This window comes from Mauremys reevesii, linkage group 16 (assembly GCF_016161935.1).
Source record: "Mauremys reevesii isolate NIE-2019 linkage group 16, ASM1616193v1, whole genome shotgun sequence".
Taxonomy (NCBI): Eukaryota; Metazoa; Chordata; order Testudines; family Geoemydidae; genus Mauremys; species Mauremys reevesii.
The window spans coordinates 36,332,396-36,352,645 of NC_052638.1; the positions used below are offsets into that span (position 1 = coordinate 36,332,396).

General features: G+C 45.7%; 1 protein-coding gene across 1 annotated transcript in view; it reads right to left on the reverse strand.

Annotated features, from left to right (window-relative positions):
* Positions 1 to 2,687: 2,687 nt before the first annotated feature.
* The window catches only part of COTL1 (coactosin like F-actin binding protein 1), a 29,158-nt gene continuing 11,595 nt past the window's right edge, over positions 2,688 to 20,250 (reverse strand). Inside the window, exons 3-4 of the mRNA XM_039503353.1 lie at positions 15,826 to 15,983; positions 2,688 to 3,983 (exon numbers count right to left, since the gene is read on the reverse strand). Of these exons, the coding sequence (XP_039359287.1) occupies positions 3,873 to 3,983; positions 15,826 to 15,983 (269 nt within the window). The 3' untranslated portion in view covers positions 2,688 to 3,872. The remainder of the gene's footprint in view (positions 3,984 to 15,825; positions 15,984 to 20,250) is intronic.

Here is a 20,250-nt window from a genome sequence, read left to right on the forward strand (position 1 = left end):
GTGATAAGCCCCGTTGCTGTTTTCCTGCTGCTTTTACATCTGTTGCACTGGTAATTTTGAGGATTTTAGGAACCCCAAATGTAAAAGTAACATGGAGCAGTTTCAATCTGTTCGGTGCCAAACGCAGCCCCCAACAGTTTGTCACTCCAGCTAATTTGCTCCTCGGCTTTGACAGAGGAGTGAGGGGATCCTCACCGGAGAGCTCCACCCCCACAAAGTCTGTGCAGCATGAGCGATGCTGTGGTAATGAAGGTGTTTTAAAGACTTAAGTGCCATCACAACAAGGCAGCAGACGCTTCTGTGCAGAGATAGTACTTAAAAGCATAATGAATTGGGTAGGAGGTGGCAGGGAAGGGAGAAAGACTGGGACTACAGATGCAAAGTGGTGGTTGTGGGGGGCGGAAATAGGATTCTTGCATTTGTAAAAAGCACAGCCTCTGAACATTGCCACTGCACCCATTAAAATATAACCCAGACTGGGGTATTAATCAGTCACAGCTCTCACTAGGCAAAGGACACACACGTGAGAAGGCCGACACACAGGGCCAGATTGGAATTTGGAATGCCCTAACTCACACCTAGTGGTGTTTGACTTTTCAAGTTGCCCCACTGACTTAGTGGGACTGTGTGTGGTGTAAGGCCCTATTCAAAGTGAGAGAGGCTATCACGGCCTGGCCCATACTGTGCCCTTTGCAATCTGCTGCTGAAAAGTGTTCTCGAAGAGCTAGGGCTGACTATTATACTAGTCAAGCGAGGAAACACAGAACCCCGGCTGAATGCTCTTCCAGACAGGGCACAGCAAACTCCCCACCAAGAGGTTTTAGTCTGCAGAGGAGAGAACATCGGTTATTTTATGAACAACGGTGTTCGCAGCGACTTTACTGGAAGTGATCAAACAAGTAAAGAGAGGAGCATTCAGCTTCCTAGCAATAAACTCAGCAACCTGCTATAACAGAAAAAGGGGTTGTTGTAAAAAAATGTACAGGTTTTAATTTCTAGTTTAAATTAAGAAGGGGCTGGGAGGGGTGAAGGGACAGACTTAATTCCTGAAGAAGAGTTTGCTCCATGTGCTTATAAGCTACCAGCTGGAACGTTACATTCACTAGCTTTCAGTATCAGCAGAAAAGGGTGTGGATTGAAAAATGTCTCTGAGACAAAGCAAATTTTTTGTTTTAAGAGGTGGACAGTCACTGACTTGATGCTCAGCGATATCTTAAATTTGCCATTACACGGTTATTAAAAGAGTAGAACTGTATAAAGTCGGAGTCGGGTCAACGCAGTGCTTAGGAAAATCTGAGCCATAGCTATTGTTTATACAGTTCCACCCATTTAATTCTACTCTGGTGAAATCTAGCCTGGGTGCAAAATGGTTTCAAAAAGCTCCAAAGGGCTAGTCCTGAGTTGGTAGGCAGCATAAATTATTTCTTTACCTTCCCATTTTCTTCAAGTGTAGTTAGGGTTGCAGGGTGCTGGATTAACATTTCTAAACACCGAGGGGAGATCCTTGTGCCCAGACAGCAGCACAAGATCTGACCGTGAAGGGGCAGAAAGTGGTTGTTCATCATCTTTATCTTCCACCCTCAAATAGGTGCAAATTAGAGCAGCCTCAGTGGGCAGGTCTGGCAGCTAGGGATCACTGGAGCACAGTGGCACTCTGACCACACCCCCTTTCTCTAGCCACACCCCTGATACTTCCTGCGCCGGGGGGGGGGGGAATGCATAGTGCTTGCTATCCTGGTTCTATGCCACCCTCTTCTCCAGGTAACGCCTGTGGGAGCTGGTTAAAAAGGCTCTGGTGGGCTTGTGTTCATGGAGCAGAGCAAAGCAGAGGCCGGAACATGGCCTTTAATTCTTCTAGCCGTCGAGCAGGTACTGCGCAGGCAGCAGTGATGCTAGCTTCTCCATGCTGTCTTGCTGACGTGCCTTAAAGCAGACCAAACAGGAGCAGCTCTACAAGGGAAGGGGCAGTTTGTTCGCTATGCCAGCGCAGCCCTTGGTCACCGGGTAACCACTAACAAGGCTTCAAAGCCGGATGTGGTGAAATTTCTGATACAGTCTTGTTCCTAGACTGTAACCTGACTCAGTCATTTCACATAGGCCGTAACAGCGTTTAAATGCTTACAGACCTGAATTGATGAGGTAGAAGTCAAGACTCCATTCTGTTCCCTCTGTTGTATCTTAACTTGTCAACAAATGTCCATTTGATTTACCTTTTAGGTAAGCTTTTTCTACAGTCAGCCCAGCATTGTACACACGGACCCAGTCATTAAGGGAAATTGTGCAGCTTGCTCTGAAAATGCACTCCTTGCTCAGAAATCTGCTCCTGACCTCCCTGCATCTGCTGTGTGAGAGTGAAACATGCTACGACCTAATTACAATTCCCAGCTGGTATCCGCGGTGCTGGAAATTCAGACACAGGGCTCCTGAACAAAGCTCTACAAAGCGTGTCAGCTGACTATGGTCAGCTCTGACTTACCAGAAGGGGAAGTGCAGACAGGGTCGGTATACGCTAAATACACGGAAATGAATTTAAACCAGTGCTAAGCTCTATTAATGAGCACCGAGGCTGCATGCTCTGTACCCCACCTCCCTTCTCCCACTACAAACACCCAGAATTAAGAAAAAGTCACCAAACCCAAATAGGTTGTATTAAAAGAACTAAACAGTCACGGACAACATTATTTTGAAAAACATTTCTTTACTGGTTTTTATTAGCGCCAACTCACAAACCCCAATACACAGTTTTCCCTAAACTTAATTCCGGGGACACTCATCGATGGAAGAAAAAAAAAACCAACATACAGAAAAGATCTTTGTTTGGTAACTAAAACTGTGCCAATGTTATTTTATTAATCCCTGAATGTTAAGCATTGACGTACTGCTGTTGAACATTCTGTTCCGAATGGACAGGTCTGCTCTGCTCCATCTCTTGGGTTATGAAGCTAGAGCATCACGGAGCTGCCTTAAGGGCCCCCCAGATGACTCAAGATGTTGTTTTTAAATGACCTTTGCAAGAGGGGGGTAAATAAAAAAGGCTGCTTGGATGCAGCAGCTGTTATTTTTGCAGTTGTTTAAAAATAAGCCCAGAGACTGCTGTATACAAAATAGTGAACAAACGTCCAGACATTTTTTTTCCAGTTTCCTGTTGCCATGATAACTTCAAAACATTCAGATCACGTTGGATCAAATTTTAAAGAAGGGGGAAGGTGGAGGTGCAGCACAGCAACCATCAAGCAATGTTTAAGGCAAATTTACTTCTTCCCATTGATTAAGAGTTGAAAACAAGATTTGTTTTTTTAAACTGATAAGCATCATTATCGCCACTGGACATCTAAGCTCAGGTAATTTAATCAAAGTTTAAGTGGCGTCAACTCAACTAGATCTGAACATCGAAGAAGGAAAATTATGTAGTCCCAAGAATACCATCAGGAACTTTAAAAAAAAAATGCCGTATGTGCACGATTCCTAGAGATTTTTCTCCTGGTGGTAACCGGAGCCCACTTTGAACCGCATTCGAATGCAAACATATACCAAAAAAAAGGGTGTGATGGCAGGCCTGTAAGAAGAGCAAGGTTGACTATGACAAGTGCAGGGCCAAACAGAAAGGTAAACCAACACGCTATAGAAAGCATCAGCATCTGCTTGGGGACTGAGTTGCTTGTGCAACTTTTGTAAAAAATAAGAACAGCTCATATGGAAGAGGGAAGCGGAATGGAAAATAAAAGTCCATTTTGGGAGAAGGGAAGGGACTTCTTAGGTGCACACAAATAAGCCCGGTCTTCTCTCGTTCGCCTCATCAGAATTTAGTTGGGTGGTTGTGCTTTGCCCCTTCCTTCCTGACCCAGGCAGATGGTACCACGTGGCTAGTGCATTTACTCGTTCTGGGCATCATAATTAGCACCGCCAGCTTTCTTCAGCTCATTCTTGATGTACTCTTCCTCCAGCTCTTTGTGGTCGCTGATCACAAATTCTTTGGCAAAGTTCTAAAAGGGACAGAGAAAAGAGTAATGACTTTAATTACTTGGGGACCAGAAACTGTCCAGCTGTGTAAACACTGGGAGGCTGTTTCCACTGGAACCTCCTTTGGCCCAGGATACCTCAAGGTTGATGCAGGTTGCAACTCTTTCTCCTACACTTTGTCTATTTAGCCTGCAAGCTCTTTGGGGTAGGACTATCTCAGGGGTGGGTAAACTTTTTGGCCTGAGGGCCACAACTGGGTATGGAAATTGTATGGCAGGCCATGAATGCTCATGAAATTAACAATTCAGAGACATTCAAATAAACTTTAATAAAGATACATTTTAGTGTAAACAAACATTAAACCTTACTTACTATTACAAATATACATACAAAACAACCTATTATGATAATTATACCAAACTTACCCCCTTTCCATTGCCTCTTTGATTAACATGAACTATGCAGCTGGCACTCCCTGGCCAGCTACTCTTTGTTTTATCCTGAACGATGGAAAACTAACGCTACTAAAACAGCAGAGTCACCTAAGCCAATAAATAGCAGGCATGTGAGCTTGCATGTTCCAGGCTCTGATGGCACGTGAGGGTTCTGCAGCCACGGTAACATGCGTGCCCTCACGCAGGTCCTGAACACCTGGGTGTGCCGGAGCGCGGCAAGCCCCCGATCCCGCTCCCCGGCTGGAGCGCGGCAAGCCTCCAACCCCGCTCCTCGGGGGCCAGATTAAAAGGTGGACTGGACATGGCCTGCGGGCCGTAGTTTGCCCACCCCTAGACTCTCTTACTATGCCCGTGCATAATGGAGTCCTTGCTTGGTGCTTTTAAGTACTACTATAATAGAGATTAAAAGGCCTTTTTAGAGATATGGGACTTTGACAAAAGACTAGTTCTTATCCCAAGTGCAGTACAGGTAAGATTTTTCATTGAAGCCATTAATAGCATCTTGGACACTGCATAATCAGATCTATAAATTAATAGGATTGTCCAATGATGCAGCCAATCAATGCAGGAAAGCCAGTATGACTGAAGACAGAACATGGTTAGGTTCCCAGCAGAATGAACCTCTTGCAGATATTTTTGTTGCCACTGTCTGCCAGGGTCCCCCAGCCTCATCACCCTTCCCCCAGAACCTTTATGGCAAGAACAACCGGCCCATTTTGCTCAGCCCGGCTGTTTGAAAACTGAAGGGATCAGAAGCACTTTGTCATCACGAATTAATGCGAATGTGCATTTGAAAGTGAAGTTTTTAATTGGTATTTCTGAGACCATTAGCCATCCTGATCAGAAAAATCATTTCATGATCTGTATGGGAGGCTAATTTCCATATCGCTGGGATATGAATAAAAAAAAAATCACATCCACTGACAGTTAACCCTCCTCCCTCCCCCACTTTTTAATTGCTTTACAGTCAGACATTGGGATCTTACGCTGGCCCAGTGTCACCATGGCTACTTTAAACAACTACTGTCATCATTCCACTCTCATCCCAGGCTGAGCTTGGCCAATGCAAGAGGAAAAGCTGTTTCAAAGACATTCTGCAGATTAGTTATGGAGAGCAGGAACTACTGCCGTTCGATCCAGCAGGCTGCTGGGCTGAGGAAGGCTGTCCCAGTGGCTAGGGCACTAGCCTTGGACTTGAGAGACCTGGGCCAATTCCCTGCTCTGCCACCGACATCCTGTGTGACATTGGGCAAATCGCTTAGCCTTTGTGCCTCAGTTTCCCCCATCTGTACAATAGGGATAACAGAACTGCCCTACCTCACTCCGGTGTTGTGAGGATAAATTGATTAAATGGTGAGGTGCTCAGTTGCCACAGTAGTGGGGGCCATATAAGTATCTAACAGATAAACTGACGTCTTGAACTGAAGCATCTAGTATCAGTCACTCAAAGGGACCTCGGGTCTGATCCAGCCTGGCAATTCCCAAATGTTCTGTAGTCTCTCTACCGAAGGTTAACTTGATATAAACTATTCTTTGGGACACTGGATTTGGTGCCACAGCACAGAGATTCAGAAGAGCTGCAGAGGTATATGCAGCTCACAGGATGGTGAAACCCTAAAGCTATAAGTTGCCATGGGTTTCATGCAAAAGAGAGGTTTTTCAGAACAGACTGTGAAAGCAGTTCCACAGCACCTCTGGGATACTATTGCTACTATACTAAAGCAAAGTCTACTGGTGCTGATTCAGTATTTTCAGATCACTAGTGAAATGTATGTCTGCTTCTGCTGGGGTTGAGTATGTGCGCACACGCACACACACACACACACACAAATTGCCTCTTGCTTCATATTTTCTCTTTGTTCCCTAAACCTAACCACGTCCCACAGCTGCAAGCATTTCATTTATCCTTTCCCCATTTCAGACACTAACATCTATCAGGCAATTAAACAAAAAGATTGCATTCCCTTGTCCTCTGTGTGGCCGTGGATGCTTAATAGCAACAGCACAGCTGACAGAAAGCCTGATCTCCCAGCTGGACTGCATCAAGAAGTCAGCAGAGCCAGGATTCCTAGATAATGAAAGCCCCAAATGAGGAAGCCTAGCAGAACTAGGCAAGGCTTTCATGGGGAAGCAGTCATCTTGTTTGGGTGTAAACTGTTCTGGAACAGACCAGCCAAGACTGTCTCTATATGTATAGGGAAGAAGTGGGTTTTATACTGACATCAAATTCTACACTACATGTTAAGCTTTCATTTTGGCAGTTTCTCAAGAGCCTCAATTTGTACGGGGGGTTGGGGGGAAAGGAGAGAAAATGGTCAGTTTGGAAAAGATTTGCCACTTTTTTCATGCAATGGAAAAGGAAGGCACGCAGGCCGTGACTGATCCTGTTCCACACTGCAGGGAACCTCAATATTTAAAAGATACTTGAAAGAAAAAAAAGCTTATAGCAGCTAAGTGAAGCCTGGTCCGCTCTGCTTTAGTTTAAATCGTGGTCAGAAGGAATTCTGGAAAATGGCAATTGTTTGGCAGCACTTCAGGCTCCTAGATCAAACCAGTTCCCCTTACTCCCATAATCAGTTCCTTTCTGGTACAGGACAGACAAACGCTACCTTCCCAGAAAGTAACTGACAGATTGTGACTATTTAAAATGAGGTGTTTTAAAGGGAGAAACCCAGGAGCACTTAATCCAGCTATGCTCAGTAGTCTGGAATACAGAAGAGGGAAGGGACTGTGTTAAGGCATTCAAGTTCCATGAGGATTTACCCAGCTAAGAAACCCAAAGAGCTATTGTACTTGCAATAATTCTGTGTGAAGCTCTGCAGAGGAGCTCAGCTTTTGTTAATCCCAGGCAAACAGAGTCCTATCAAGTCGCTGTTCACTGTGCTGTATTACCATCACCACCCCCTCCCTTGTGAGCTTAGCCGTTTCAGTCTGTTTCCCACTGGGTTAGTAAACCTTCCCCCTCTCCAACACAAAAGCTTGCCAGTGCCAGGGTTACATTAAAGTAACAGAAGTCTTTACATAGACTTTAATGAGAGTTGTAGCTGGCCCATAATGCCTTTTTTTTTTCTTTTAAATAAACTATGCCTCCATGCAGAATGTGCAAATGAAGCACAGAATCATAAAAATGTAGGACTGGAAGGGACCTTGCGAAGAAACTTTGCGAAGGATTCTCCCTCCTATATGGCCTCTGAATGCTCTAATACAGGGGCCATAAAAGCTCCTTAGCCAACCAAGGCAGAATGTGCTTGGTGCAGGTATTGTGTACAGTTGGGCTGCCTTGCAGAGGCCCCCTTATAAATCCCAGCATAAAGGGCGTGGCAGGGCCGAGGGCAGAAGGAAAGTCATTGCATCACACACAGCTATGCGGATGGTACTGCTGCAAAGCAGCTGAGGATGAGTTACAGCAGCTCCTGCCTGCTTTAAAATGATGTCAGGTGGCTTGCAGTGGGCCCCACAGCAGCTCAAATCCTCCCTGGAGGCACAGTACAGAATTCCACCCCTTACGTCTACTGGAGGCCGCTGCTGGTTTATGTCCAGTTCAGATGCAACCTAGAGGAGGCATGTTCTGGGTGACCTTGGGCACGTCACATACTCTGTGTGCCTCAAGTCCCTATCTGTACAAAGGGGATAGAATACTTCCTTCCTCTCACCCTTTGTCTTGTCTATTTAGTTTGCCAGCAGCTTGGGGTAAAGACCATCTCTCATCATGTCTGTGTGCGGTGCCCCGCATAATGGAGCCTTGATCCTGAATGGGGTTTCTAGGCACTAGAATAATAGAGGTGAGTTATTACATTGTAGCCAGTGCCACAGCCACAAAAGGCACTGGCCCTATGCTATAAGTGAGGCCATTTCAAATGCAACATTTGCCAACCTTGGTATCCACCAATTCTGACTGTAGGGAGAAGCCAGTACCGTCCTCTAGGAAATGTGGACCCTACCAATGACAACTGTATCTGAGCTGATCTCTAGCTTCTTACAAAAGGTCTTAGATAGGAAAAGTTAGACCACAGTGTCAAAAACTGGATTACTGAATATTGTTTATTCTGGGTTGAGAACGTTAAACACTGAACTATCCTCACTAGACCAGGACTATGAGGTGGAGGAATTCCATCTCCATTTGTTATAGCTATTATGTTAAAACACAGGCAGAGGAAAAAAAAAAAGGATTAAAAATGGTCATGTTAAGACAGAAGCAGAACTACTGTTTGAGTTAACAGATGCTATCTCACCTGGGAGAGACTGATTCATATTCACTAGAGGCAGCACACATTACTGTGTCTCATTCAACAATTTTCTGTGCTAGCATTTGAAGTGTTGCAACACACACACCTCAGTTCAGAGTGAAGGCTCATCACTCTGACCTTAAAAGGAAGCAGCTTCCACTTTGTACCTTACAAGTCTGCATGGTGACAGGCCGCCTCTCGCCTTATAAAAAAGGGTAATTTGCCTTGCCATTTTAAGTGGCGATGAAATAAGATTTCAGCCTGGAAATATAGAATGTGTTGATCTGCTAAGCCTGCAGCTCTTCTCTCATACTTAATTCTATGAATCATGGTAAATTAGAGTCAGCAGCCTTTCTTCGCTTACCACATCAGTGCATTTTCATCACCCCCCTACCTCCACCTTAGCAGCAGACACAGTCTGATCTAAAGACAACTTCATTTGCAATTTAGAGAGTGTGACCTCAGATCTTGTTTTCAGTATTTTAGCCATTTCAGTTTCCCAACAGTAGAACCAATGAAGAGAAGATGAATTATTCATACCCAAGAGGACAGTGAACATTTAGGCCCAGATCCTCTGATGCTGCAGCCCAGGAGGACATGGCACAAGCAGGTGTGAGTAGAAGTGTCCTTAAGGCACCTTTGACTGCCCCAGTCCTGGGCCAGCTGTGTGCCAGTCTGGCCACACAACAGAAGTGAAAGCTGCCTGAAGGTTACCCTCACTTGTGTCAGCTGTCAACAGTCCCAGGCAGGCAACACAGCAACTAAGGGATCAGTGGAGCCTCTTATCCAGCAATATCCCCTATGCCACCCACGGGGAATAGATATGGAGCCACAGTGACTCTATGGCAGAGGTTGATCACCCTATGCTGGAGTGAGCTTCCAGCAGTCATTACATCACAGATGAAGCCTCTGGGTGGAAGTGACCCAGTAGTGGCCACTGCAGCAGCTTGTAGGGATGCTTTGCACAGCTGGTGCAGTGCAGAGTAGCCTCAGTGCAAATGAGGAGCCAGGCTTCTTCCCCCTCCCCACTTCAAAAAAATGAATTGATTGTTAAATACAAAACAGGAACTCAACGAGTTTGTCTTCAAACCCCGGCAATTTCCTCATTCAAAGGAATTCCATGAATATTTGCTCATAAAAATTGAGCGGCTTTCCACCCAAATTTGCTTTAGAGAGACAACAGAGCATATGACTTTCTGGGCAGGAATGCTGGAGGAAACAGTGAATAGTCAAGGTTTCCAGAAGGTAAATGTTGAACTAGCAAATGTGAGCATTGGTACCAGGCACGCATCCAACCAGGGACTGGGAATCCCTTTATTTATACAGAGCCATGGAAGAGCTTGGTGTTTACAGAACAAAGATTTCCTACTCTGAGGAGCTTGAAACCCTAAGTTAAGATGAGAATGATATAGATGAAGGAAGAGAAAAAAGGAGTTTCCCTGCAGAAAGGAGAACTAAGACTTTTTTTTTTTTAAATGAATCTACAATCTGCAGAAAGGGCGGAGGCCACCAGAGAAATGCTGGTACTACCAGCCTCCTGCTCTCTTTGACACCCCTTTTGCAAACAAGAGCAGATAGGCGAGCGAAGGCAAGTAGCACATGTGTGGACACTGTAGCAGCAATCAGGGAAAGGCTGGACCTGATCCTTCACGGCCCTGCATCGCATGGAGTCATCTACACCAGCTCAAAGGCGAGTGCAGCATGGGTGTAAAATCAGCATGGTAGCGTTTGACAGCCTGGCTTGCAGAAGTGTGGGGCAAGGCGCTGTTAGGACCACAGTGCACAGGACGGTCATTAGTCATCAGCAGAGTTGCCCATTTTAAAACCCAAATGGAGCCTTTTTTTAAGGTAAAAAGACAGCCCTCCTGTGCTAAGGCCATGTGTGGCAAATGTCATCATGCAGCAATCTGAGTGAAGACTCATGGCCCTCAGAACAGATCAAACAGCTCGAAACACCATTAACTACCCTAGTGCAGTGGTTCTCAAACTAGGGCCGCCACTTTTTCAGGGAAAGCCCCTGGCAGGCCGGGCCGGTTTGTTTACCTGCCACGTCTGCAGGTTCGGCCAATCGCAGCTCTCAGTGGCCGCGGTTCGCTGCTCCAGGCCAATGGGGGCAGCGGGAAGCGGCATGGGCCGAGGGATGTACTGGCCGCCGCTTCCTGCAACCCCCATTGGCCTGGAGTGGCGACTGGCAGCCAGTGGGACCCACAATCAGCTGAACCTGTGGATACGGCAGGTAAATAAACTGGCCCAGCCTGCCAGGGACTTTCCCTGAACAAGCGGCAGCCCTAGTTTGAGAACCACTGCCCTAGCGCACGCTGTACCTTTCCACATTTCCTGGGTGCTCCTGAGCAAGGCAGGTCAAAACAATAACTACAGAAATGGAGACAGCCACTAGGTTGGATGTGTATTTGAGCACCAAGAGACAGAACTCAATTATAAAAACAGGTAGATCTAGGAGAGGACTTGGCTTTTTAAGCGGCACAAAAAGTTTAAAGTGTAACACTAGTGTATAATTTTAAGTGAACAAGTGGGGCCTACTCAATCAAACTATCAAACCTGCAGCCACAGATCCACCCAGCCTGGGTCAGCTTTATCAATGGGACCTTTGCATCAAAAAGCACCAAATGTCCTGTGTTCAGGGCCGGCTCTAGGCACCAGCAAAGGAAGCAGGTGCTTGGGGCGGCCAATGGAAAGGGGCAGCACGTCCAGGTCTTTGGCAGCCATTCGGCAGCAGGTCCCCGAGTCTCTCTCGGAGCGAAGGACCCGCCGCCAAAGTGCCGCTGAAGAATGAAGCGGTGCAGTAGAGCTGCCACCGATCGAGGCTTTTTCTTTTTCTTTCCTGCTTCGCCACTTGGGGTGGCAAAAAAGCTGGAGCCGGCCCTGCCTGTGTTTGATCTTTGCTATTATGAATGGTGGCCTATAGTAGGATTTGAACTGCTCCGGATCTCTGAAATTTGGGATGAGTCCCTTCAGCCAGGGGAGTGTGTAATCCACACTAGTCCAGTGTAAATCTGTGTCCCCTTCTCCTGGTTGAACTACAGACATAGGTTTCAGGCTGTTACTGCTCCTAATTGAATGGACTTGGTCCCCCAGCTTAAGTTGGAGATTTATGCTTTTAGATTCAGAAGTCCCCATGAATTACCCAGCCATTCCCACACCACAAGGTGTGCAGCATGAGATGGAGCATGCTGACAGAGCTCCATCAAGTTAATTTGCACTCCAACAAGCTATACTGCAGGAAGTCACCATCCACTAGCCCCTTAATAGCATGTTAAAAGGCACCCATTCTGGGTGCATGTCTGCGGCCATCCACCCCCACTCCAAACCCGTCCTCAGCTGACATTGCAGCAGGGTTTGGGGCAAGTCACAGACCTGAATGTTGGCTTTCCAGCTGTGGTAGAGGGATGGGGGTGGAAATTGAATAGCCTGACAACAGGACCCACCCAAGGTTTACTTGAACTCCTCCAGTATAATAAACACAGAGAGTCTGGACCTTTTGCCATAGTTTAAGATGAGGGAATTCAGCTCCACTGAAGTCAATGCAAATGCGCTGATGTACACCAGTTGAGGATCTGGCCCAGTAATTTTACAATTCTTAAAATATCACTTCATAAAATACAGAGCCCCTGCAGCCACTCCCAGGAGAGGAACCCAAAAGAAGCACAAAGAAAGGGCAGGCCAGTTCCTCTCCCTTTCCTTTACAAGAAGTTATTCTTTTGCTCACAAGCCCCTAATCTCCTCTTGAACAGTTGCTATCCCAATGGTTCCCTTACAGCAGATGCTTCTAGCAGACCCTTAATAATCCCCATGTGTAAATGTACTTTATTCTGTAATGCAATGCAGTGGATTTCATTTGTTTGGCAGTGGTCGAGCTGGGTTCCACTTGCTTTTAGGATCTCGGCAGAAACACAGTGTCTATTGGCATTTGTTCAGCTTTGAACAGTGCTCAGCCCGTTGCTTGAAAATGCATCTATGTGGTTCTATGATAGAGTTAGAAGGGACCTGCCAAAATGCAGGATTTGTTGTGTCTAAAGTATCCAAGACAGATGGCTATCCAGCCTCCTCTTGAAAACCTCCAGTGAAGGAGCTTCCACAACCTCCCAAGCAGCCTGTTCCCCTTGTTCCACTGTTCTTAGGAAGTTAGGAAGTTTTTCCAGAGATTGAACTCTGCTCTGCTGTAGTTTGCCTCTTGTCCTGCCCTCTGCGGCAAAAGAGAACAACTTTTCTCCATCTTTTTTATGGTGGCATTTCAAGTATTTGAAGACCTCTATCATGTCCCCTCTTAATCTCCTCTTTTCCAAACTAAACACATCCAGTTCCTTCAGCCTTTGCTCATATGGCTTACATTCCATCTCTTGGATCAGCTTTGTTGCTTGCCTCTGAATCCTTTCCAGTTTCTTTACATCCTTTCTACACATTGGTTACCAAAATTGGACGTAGTTCTCCAGCTGAGGCCTAAGCAGCTCCGAATAGAGCAGTACGATCACCTCCCGTGACTTGCATGCTATGCCTCTGTTAATCATAGGATTAGAAGGTACTGCAAGGGTCATCTAGTCTAGTGACCTGTGACCTCTCCGAGAATACCCAAGCAGGACTCCTCCTCATTGGAACTTGGGTCTTACAGAAAGGAACATGGACTTTCACAAATATTATACCACAGCAAGTGCCCTTCATGTTTTACTCCAGGGTCCACTGACTGTTTGAAACCCAGAGACTTGTTCTGATCATTTAAAACTCAAAGCTGTTATCCGCGATACAAAAACACCTTGGGCCATACTGCTAATTCTGAATGCATCCCTGTGTTAACTATGGGTAGAATACACAACTAAGTGTACATAGGGGGCCGGGCTGCAAGAGAAGCCACAAAATAGTGAGCAGCTCACACAACTGGGTTTTTTTTAAATGTTATTTCTCTTTCTAGAACTCCTGTTATCCCACCCAGTGAACCGAAACTGGGTAAAGCTTGTGCTTTCTTGGCAAAAAAATAGATTTGAATATTTCTGCGTGCACCCCACTAGAGCTTAAGTCAATGGGGTTGACACTGGATTCGCACCAATGTAACTAGCAGCAAAGTGCGGCCCCTTATTTGAAAAATATTTAGTTCCAGCATGCAATACAAAGCTCTAAGAAATATGGAAATTTCAAATGACATGGAACAGGAAGTTACAGATTGTTGTATGGGTCAGTTGTCAACATTAATTTCTGCTTCAACTACAATTATACAGTTTCAGCTACTTCATATTAATAAAGCTTTGCTTCATCACTACCATTTATGAGGTAAACCTTCTGTTTCAGCATGAATCCTTCAGTGTAGTTCCCATGTTGGGAGGTGCAGCATAAATGGGTATTTCCTAGGAAGCAGTTTGAATTTCAGCAGGCCTGTCTTGAGTTATTTGTAGGTTAAAATCATTAAGTAACAAACATTACACAGTAAACTGAAGGGACCTTCATTTTCATCCTGCACAATCCCCTCTCAGAGGAGATTTCTTAATGTAGACAAATACTATGGGACATACTATGAGACAAGGTTGTTACAAGGAGGAGGATGAAAAACTGTTCTCGTTAACCTCTGAGGATAGGACAATAAGCAATGGGCTTAAATTGCAGCAAGGGCAGTTTAGATTGGACATTAGGCAAAACTATAATGCTGACAACTGACCCATACAACAAGCCATAACTTCCTGTTACATGAAGCTTGATTGGTTGCCTGTTTAATAGGCTATTGGAGAGTTAATCACTCTTGGCTTTGATCTAGCTAAAATATTTCTAACTGTCAGAGTAGTTAAGCACTGGAACAAATTGCGTAGGGAAGTTGTGGAATCTCAGTCATTGGAGGTTTTCAAGAACAGGTTGGACAAACACCTGTCAGGAATGGTCTAGTTATTACTTAGTTCTGCCTTGAGTGCAGAGGACTGGACTAGATATTCAGCCTGTTCTGACAGCTCAATGAGAAAGGGTATTCTGAGGCACCAGAAAGAGGCAGTACGTTTAGGGAACTTGTTTATCAGGTGGGTCCCACCATAAACATTTCTTCAGAAGAAGCAAATGCTGAACTGTAAATCTATTCAGTCATAGTTGAGCTGCTGTTGGCTAGGATACCCTTGCGTACAAAAGCAATAGGAACATTTTTGATGGTCCCTTCTTGCCTTAAACTCTAAGACTGTTTTAGCACCTAGTTCTGACACAGTGCTTTCAGCAATAGATTTCAAAGCCCTTTACTAAGGAGGTCAATATAATTATTTCCATTTTACAGATGGGGAAACCAAGGCATGGAGCAGGGACATGACTTGCCCAGGATTACTCTGTAGGCCAGTGGAAGAGCTGGGAATAGAACCCTGGTCTCCTGACTCCCAATCCAGTGCCCTCTCTGTTTCTATCTATTTTAGATGAGAGGATCTGATATTTTAGTCACAGCATTCCACAACGCAGTTCTTTAACAGCTGAAGTTCCCCTCCTCCTTGATTTAAGTCTACTAAGGTCCATTGAACTTGAATTTTGTGGGAACACAACACTGTCAGAATGTCCTAGGCATGCGCTAAATGGTTAAATTACACTTTGTGCTTGGACAGACAAATTCCACTGGGGAAACTTTCCGAGATGTGTGCTTAGTACACACATCTCCATGTTCCTGTTACACCCAATGCCAAACAGGAAACTATTCAAATCTAGTTAACTATTAAAAGTTGCTCGTTAATTAATACCAATTGCAAGCCCAGCCTTGCAGTCTATGGTCTCTGCACAGTGAGATAACCTGGAGCCTTCTGATGGTCTAAAATAAAATTTAAAAAAATCACTGAAACAATAAGCATGGCAGTCTCTTTCCTATTATCTTTATCCAATTTAACTCCCAGTGCGCTGCTATACATGCCTTAATAGTAAACTGTTTTTATATCAGACAGAGAAAGAACAGGGGCGAAGAGATGTACTTACCCAGGCAAGGACTGGAATGCGTACTTTTGTTGCTCTCCTTACAGCCATGAGCTTTGGTGACAGCTGAGAGTCCAAAAGTGCTCATTTTTAACTGAGCGTGCAAAGGGCAGATTGAGTCATGGTGACGGTAAGGAGGGTGAAAAGTTAAAGCTTTAAAAAGAGAATCGTTTTCTAAGGATGACCAAATTTCCCTCTTCCCACCCCATGCTCTCAAAGGCTAGAAGCAGTGCAGGTCAGAAAGGTGGTATTACCTGTACTACTTCTTTGACCAGAGTTTTGTCAGTCCCGGTTTTGGCTCTCTGCAGGCCGCTAACGTTCTCTCCGATCCAAGTGATGAGGGCAAACTTGACTCGCTTGCTCATGGCATCCCCAGTGGTAAATCGGACAAATCCAAACAACCTGAGGTCATCTTTAAAAACAAAGAAACAAAAAGGAGAAGTCATTAGAAAGGAGACAAAAATACTACCTCACTAAAGAATGTCTTGGTCGATTCTGAGCATAGCCAGGTGGTGTCCTGATCTGAATTACCAACACTTATAAAAATCTAAACAGAGGAGATGTGTACACACACGTGTGTAGCATATCTTCTTCCCTTGTTAGATCTGCCTTTCACTATGGCAGGTTCACTGACTAGGAGTTACCTGACTGGCACAGCTGTACCATGCCAGCTGCTACATTAAGTTTGGAAGCGAGGAACACACTCGCAATTGGCCAGGTCTTTCAAGTCCACACAGCTGACCTGGGTGATGCATTTAGTCTTCAGCATGCAGGAAAGGGAAGACATTGATCACTGGCCCCTATGCCACAAGCTGCTCTTGGAAGGTAGGAATCCACCTGTGCAAGGCAGTTTGCAGGACAGGGGACCTATGACCAGATGCACACCCAAGCCTGATTGGATAAGCAATGAGAGACTAGTCAAGACCTCAAGTTACTGTAACAGGTGACTGCACTGCACAGCAACCGAAAGAACCAGACCATATAGACCCAGGAAACAGCTCACTGAACAAAAACCAAGACCAGTAGTTGCTGAGGGCGGACGCATCAGTGGGCCGGTGTGCTGATTTCCCAGCCCACAAAATAAGACAGGCAGGCAGCCTTCAGCCCGCTGTGATCCCTTCTTCCCAGGGGAACTTCTAAAGAGTCCAAACAGAACAATAACAAAAACACACGGACGTAACAAGACAAAGACAGCAACTACAACCACCAGTCTCCACACACAGACCTGTGGGCAGGGCTCCAACTCAGAGGGAGATGTTCCCAGGCAACCCTTCACATTTCCCCTGCTCCCATTAATGTGTCAGGGTTAAGTGGTGGCTGCATTAACCCTTTACGGTCTGGGTTAGTGATTACGCTTGTGCCCTATCACAGTATCTCATGTTGAAAAGCATGTGGTGGATACATTTAGACCACCAGTGCTCTCTACTAAGAGCTCTCAAACTCTTTATTACTATTTCCTACTGTCCCTGAAACTTCTGCAGATCCACATAATGAAATTGGGCTAATCTACAAAGGCACTGCCCTGCTGAGAGTAATCCAAAGTCAGAGACCGTGGATGTTCCAGTTAAGTGTCTGATCTACATGACCTGCAGACAGATCACTCCCTGCTGCTGAAAAACCCACAGGAGGGGGAAGAACTTCAAAAGGCATCTCATAGAAACGCCTTTGTTTCCTCTGCTCCTTCACTTGGCCATGGCAAAGAATCACAGAAAGAGACGCTTCTCCCCCATGATATGGAACAAGGCACTTTTTCTGGAATAAGGAAAACAAGTGTTTAACCCCAAGGTTTCAAAAATGAACAGTCAGGCCACCCAAAAATCATGACTGGGTTAAAAATTCATGAGATTTATAAACAGTAAATTGAGTCCATTTTTACTTTCTCGTTTGAGAGCCTTTAGGTGTCAGGTGGCTGCAGAGAAAAGCTGGAGAACGACGACTAGAAGTTTAATTTTCTTTATTAATTACAGCCGCAACTCTCTCAATTCCAAATGCTGGGGCTTTGAGAAGACACACCATGTGTACTGCAAGACTCATGGAGGGAAAAAAAAAAATCACAAGAAAAAACTACAGTATCTCTCTGCTTCCTTGGAGAGCTTCTAGAACTTTCGCTAACTCCTGATTGAAAGGACTGGCATGCACATTGTCTCTGTCCAAAGGGAAGGGGGGTTTGCAGCCTGAAAGAATGGGCACAACCTTTGGAGCCTGCCAATGTATGGGGAAAGCGGACACCAAGCATGTGGGTTCATCCTGGAATCTTTAGAGCAGCTTACTCTCCTCTCTACAGCAGCATGTCGTACTGCCCAGGCATAAACCCCGGTAGTGGCACAAGAGGGCCATTGAGGTTGTTTGGCTGTATTAGCTATCCCTAGGAGTTCCTGATGGAGGTCCACTGAGGCCTGGTCTACACTACACGTTTAAACCAAATTTAGCAGCGTTAAACCAATTTAACCCTGCACCTGTCCACACAACAAGACCCTTTATATCGATATAAAAGGGCTCTTTAAACCGATTTCTGTACTCCTCCCCGATGAGGGGAGTAGCGCTGAAATCGGTTTTGCCATGTCGGATTAGGGTTAGTGTGGCCGCAAATCGACGGTATTGGCCTCAGGGTAGTATCCCACAGTGCACCATTGTGACCGCTCTAGAAAGTGATCTGAACTCGGTTGCACTGGCCAGGTAGACAGGAAAAGCCCCCCCGAACTTTTGAATTTCATTTCCTGTTTGCCCAGCATGGAGCTCTGATCAGCACGGGTGGCGATGCAGTCCCAAATCCAAAAAGAGCTCCAGCATGGACCGTACGGGAGATACTGGATCTGATCACTGTATGGGAAGACAAATCTGTTCTATCAGAGCTCCGTTACAGAAGACGGAATGACAAAGCATTTGAAAAAGTCTCCAGGCTATGATAGACAGAGGCCACAGCACAGTGTTGTGTGACAAGCATAACAGAAAGCCAAAGAATCAAATGGACGCTCATGGAGGGAGGGAGGGAGGGGGGACTGAGGACTCCAGCTATCCCACAGTCCCCGCAGTCTCCAAAAAGCATTTGCATTCTTGGCTGAGCTCCCAATCCAGGGGAAAAAGGGCGCGAAATGATTGTCTGCCATTGCTTTCACGGAGGAAGGATTGAGTGACGACATTTACCCAGAATCACCCGCAACACTGTTTTTGCATTGGGATCTCAACCCTGAATTCAAATGGGCAGGGGAGACTGTGGGAAAGCTACGGGATAGCTACCCACAGTGCAATGCTCCGGAAATCTACGCTAGCCTCGGTACATGGACGCACACCGCCGAATTAATGTGCTTAGTGTGGCCGCGTGCACTCGACTTTATACAATCTGTTTTACTAAACCGGTTTATGGAAAATCGGAATAATCCCATAGTGTAGGCATACCCTGAGACAGGAAGGGAGCATGCCACAGGGCATGGCTGCTCCTCGCCCCCTCCGGCTAGCTTCCCCCCACCTCCATCTGTGACTCAGTCAAAGCACAGGGCCACTAAGAAGAGTAGCCAGCAGCAGAGGCATTTCTGCACCTACTTCCAGAACGAGCCCTCTTTCATTCCCTTCCCCTCCACTGAAAGAAGAGAACAGAGCATCAGGCCCTTAGATTTTAAGATCACCATAGTCCTTGTTTCAAGGCCTGGCTTCTGCTCTATTAGGCCAACTAAGGTTTCTATTTAGTGACCATCTGTGTACAAGCATCTCATCTCTGGTGTCGGACAGATTCTGCGTTCCTTCTCTGCAGGGTGACTCACCAACCCAAGCTGTTGGGTGCATTTGCAATCACAGGCACATACATAGTACCACCCCCTTCCAGTCTTTTCTTGTGAGCACACAAGACACTGAAACCTACATCAGCCCTGATCTTCCAGAGAAGCAGAACAAATGGACGGTCAAGCGAGCACAGAATACACCTAATCACAGCTGCTTCATCGGTTTAATAGGTCACTTGGTGTCCTTTTAGTGCAACAAGAGGACTCATAAAAGAACCATGAATCAGAGCACTTGCTTTTTGGAAAAGGAGCCTGTTACACCTGGTCCTACTTAAGTTTACTGTAACCAATTCAGCATGTTTTATTCCTATGCTGTCCCAACTACCACCATGTGAGACATCCAGGATGCCCAGTGGGAAGTCGAATGTTAATTCACACCACCATCATCTAGATGCATAATAAATTTTTCCTGTATACCATATATATTGCTATAGGGCATCACTAAGGAGCCTTATAGAAACCTAAAAGGCTCTGAAACATTTTTCCTGTCCTCACTCCACAGAAAATAAGTGCCAAAGCCAATGCAAGAAGCCTTTGAAAGCCAACAAATGTCACTTAATGCCTCTGGGTATATCTACACAGCAATTGAACACTCGCAGCTGGTGCACATCAGCTGTTGCGGGCTCAGACAGGACCCTCCCTGCATCACAGGGTTCGAGAGCCCAGATTCCAATCCTAGCCTGAACGTCCACACCACAATTTTACAGCCCCACAGTGCGCAGCCGTGGGTGTTTAACTGCTATGGAGACATAGCCATTGTGTTTAAGAAGTGCAAAGGTTAGACATAAAAGAAAAAGCTAGTATAATTGCTAACAGATCACCAACAAGAGAAGCAGGTCTTTCTGGCAGAATTCAGAGTGTGCAGTCAGAATCCCTGAGCAGAACTGGTTGAGTTTCACAAAT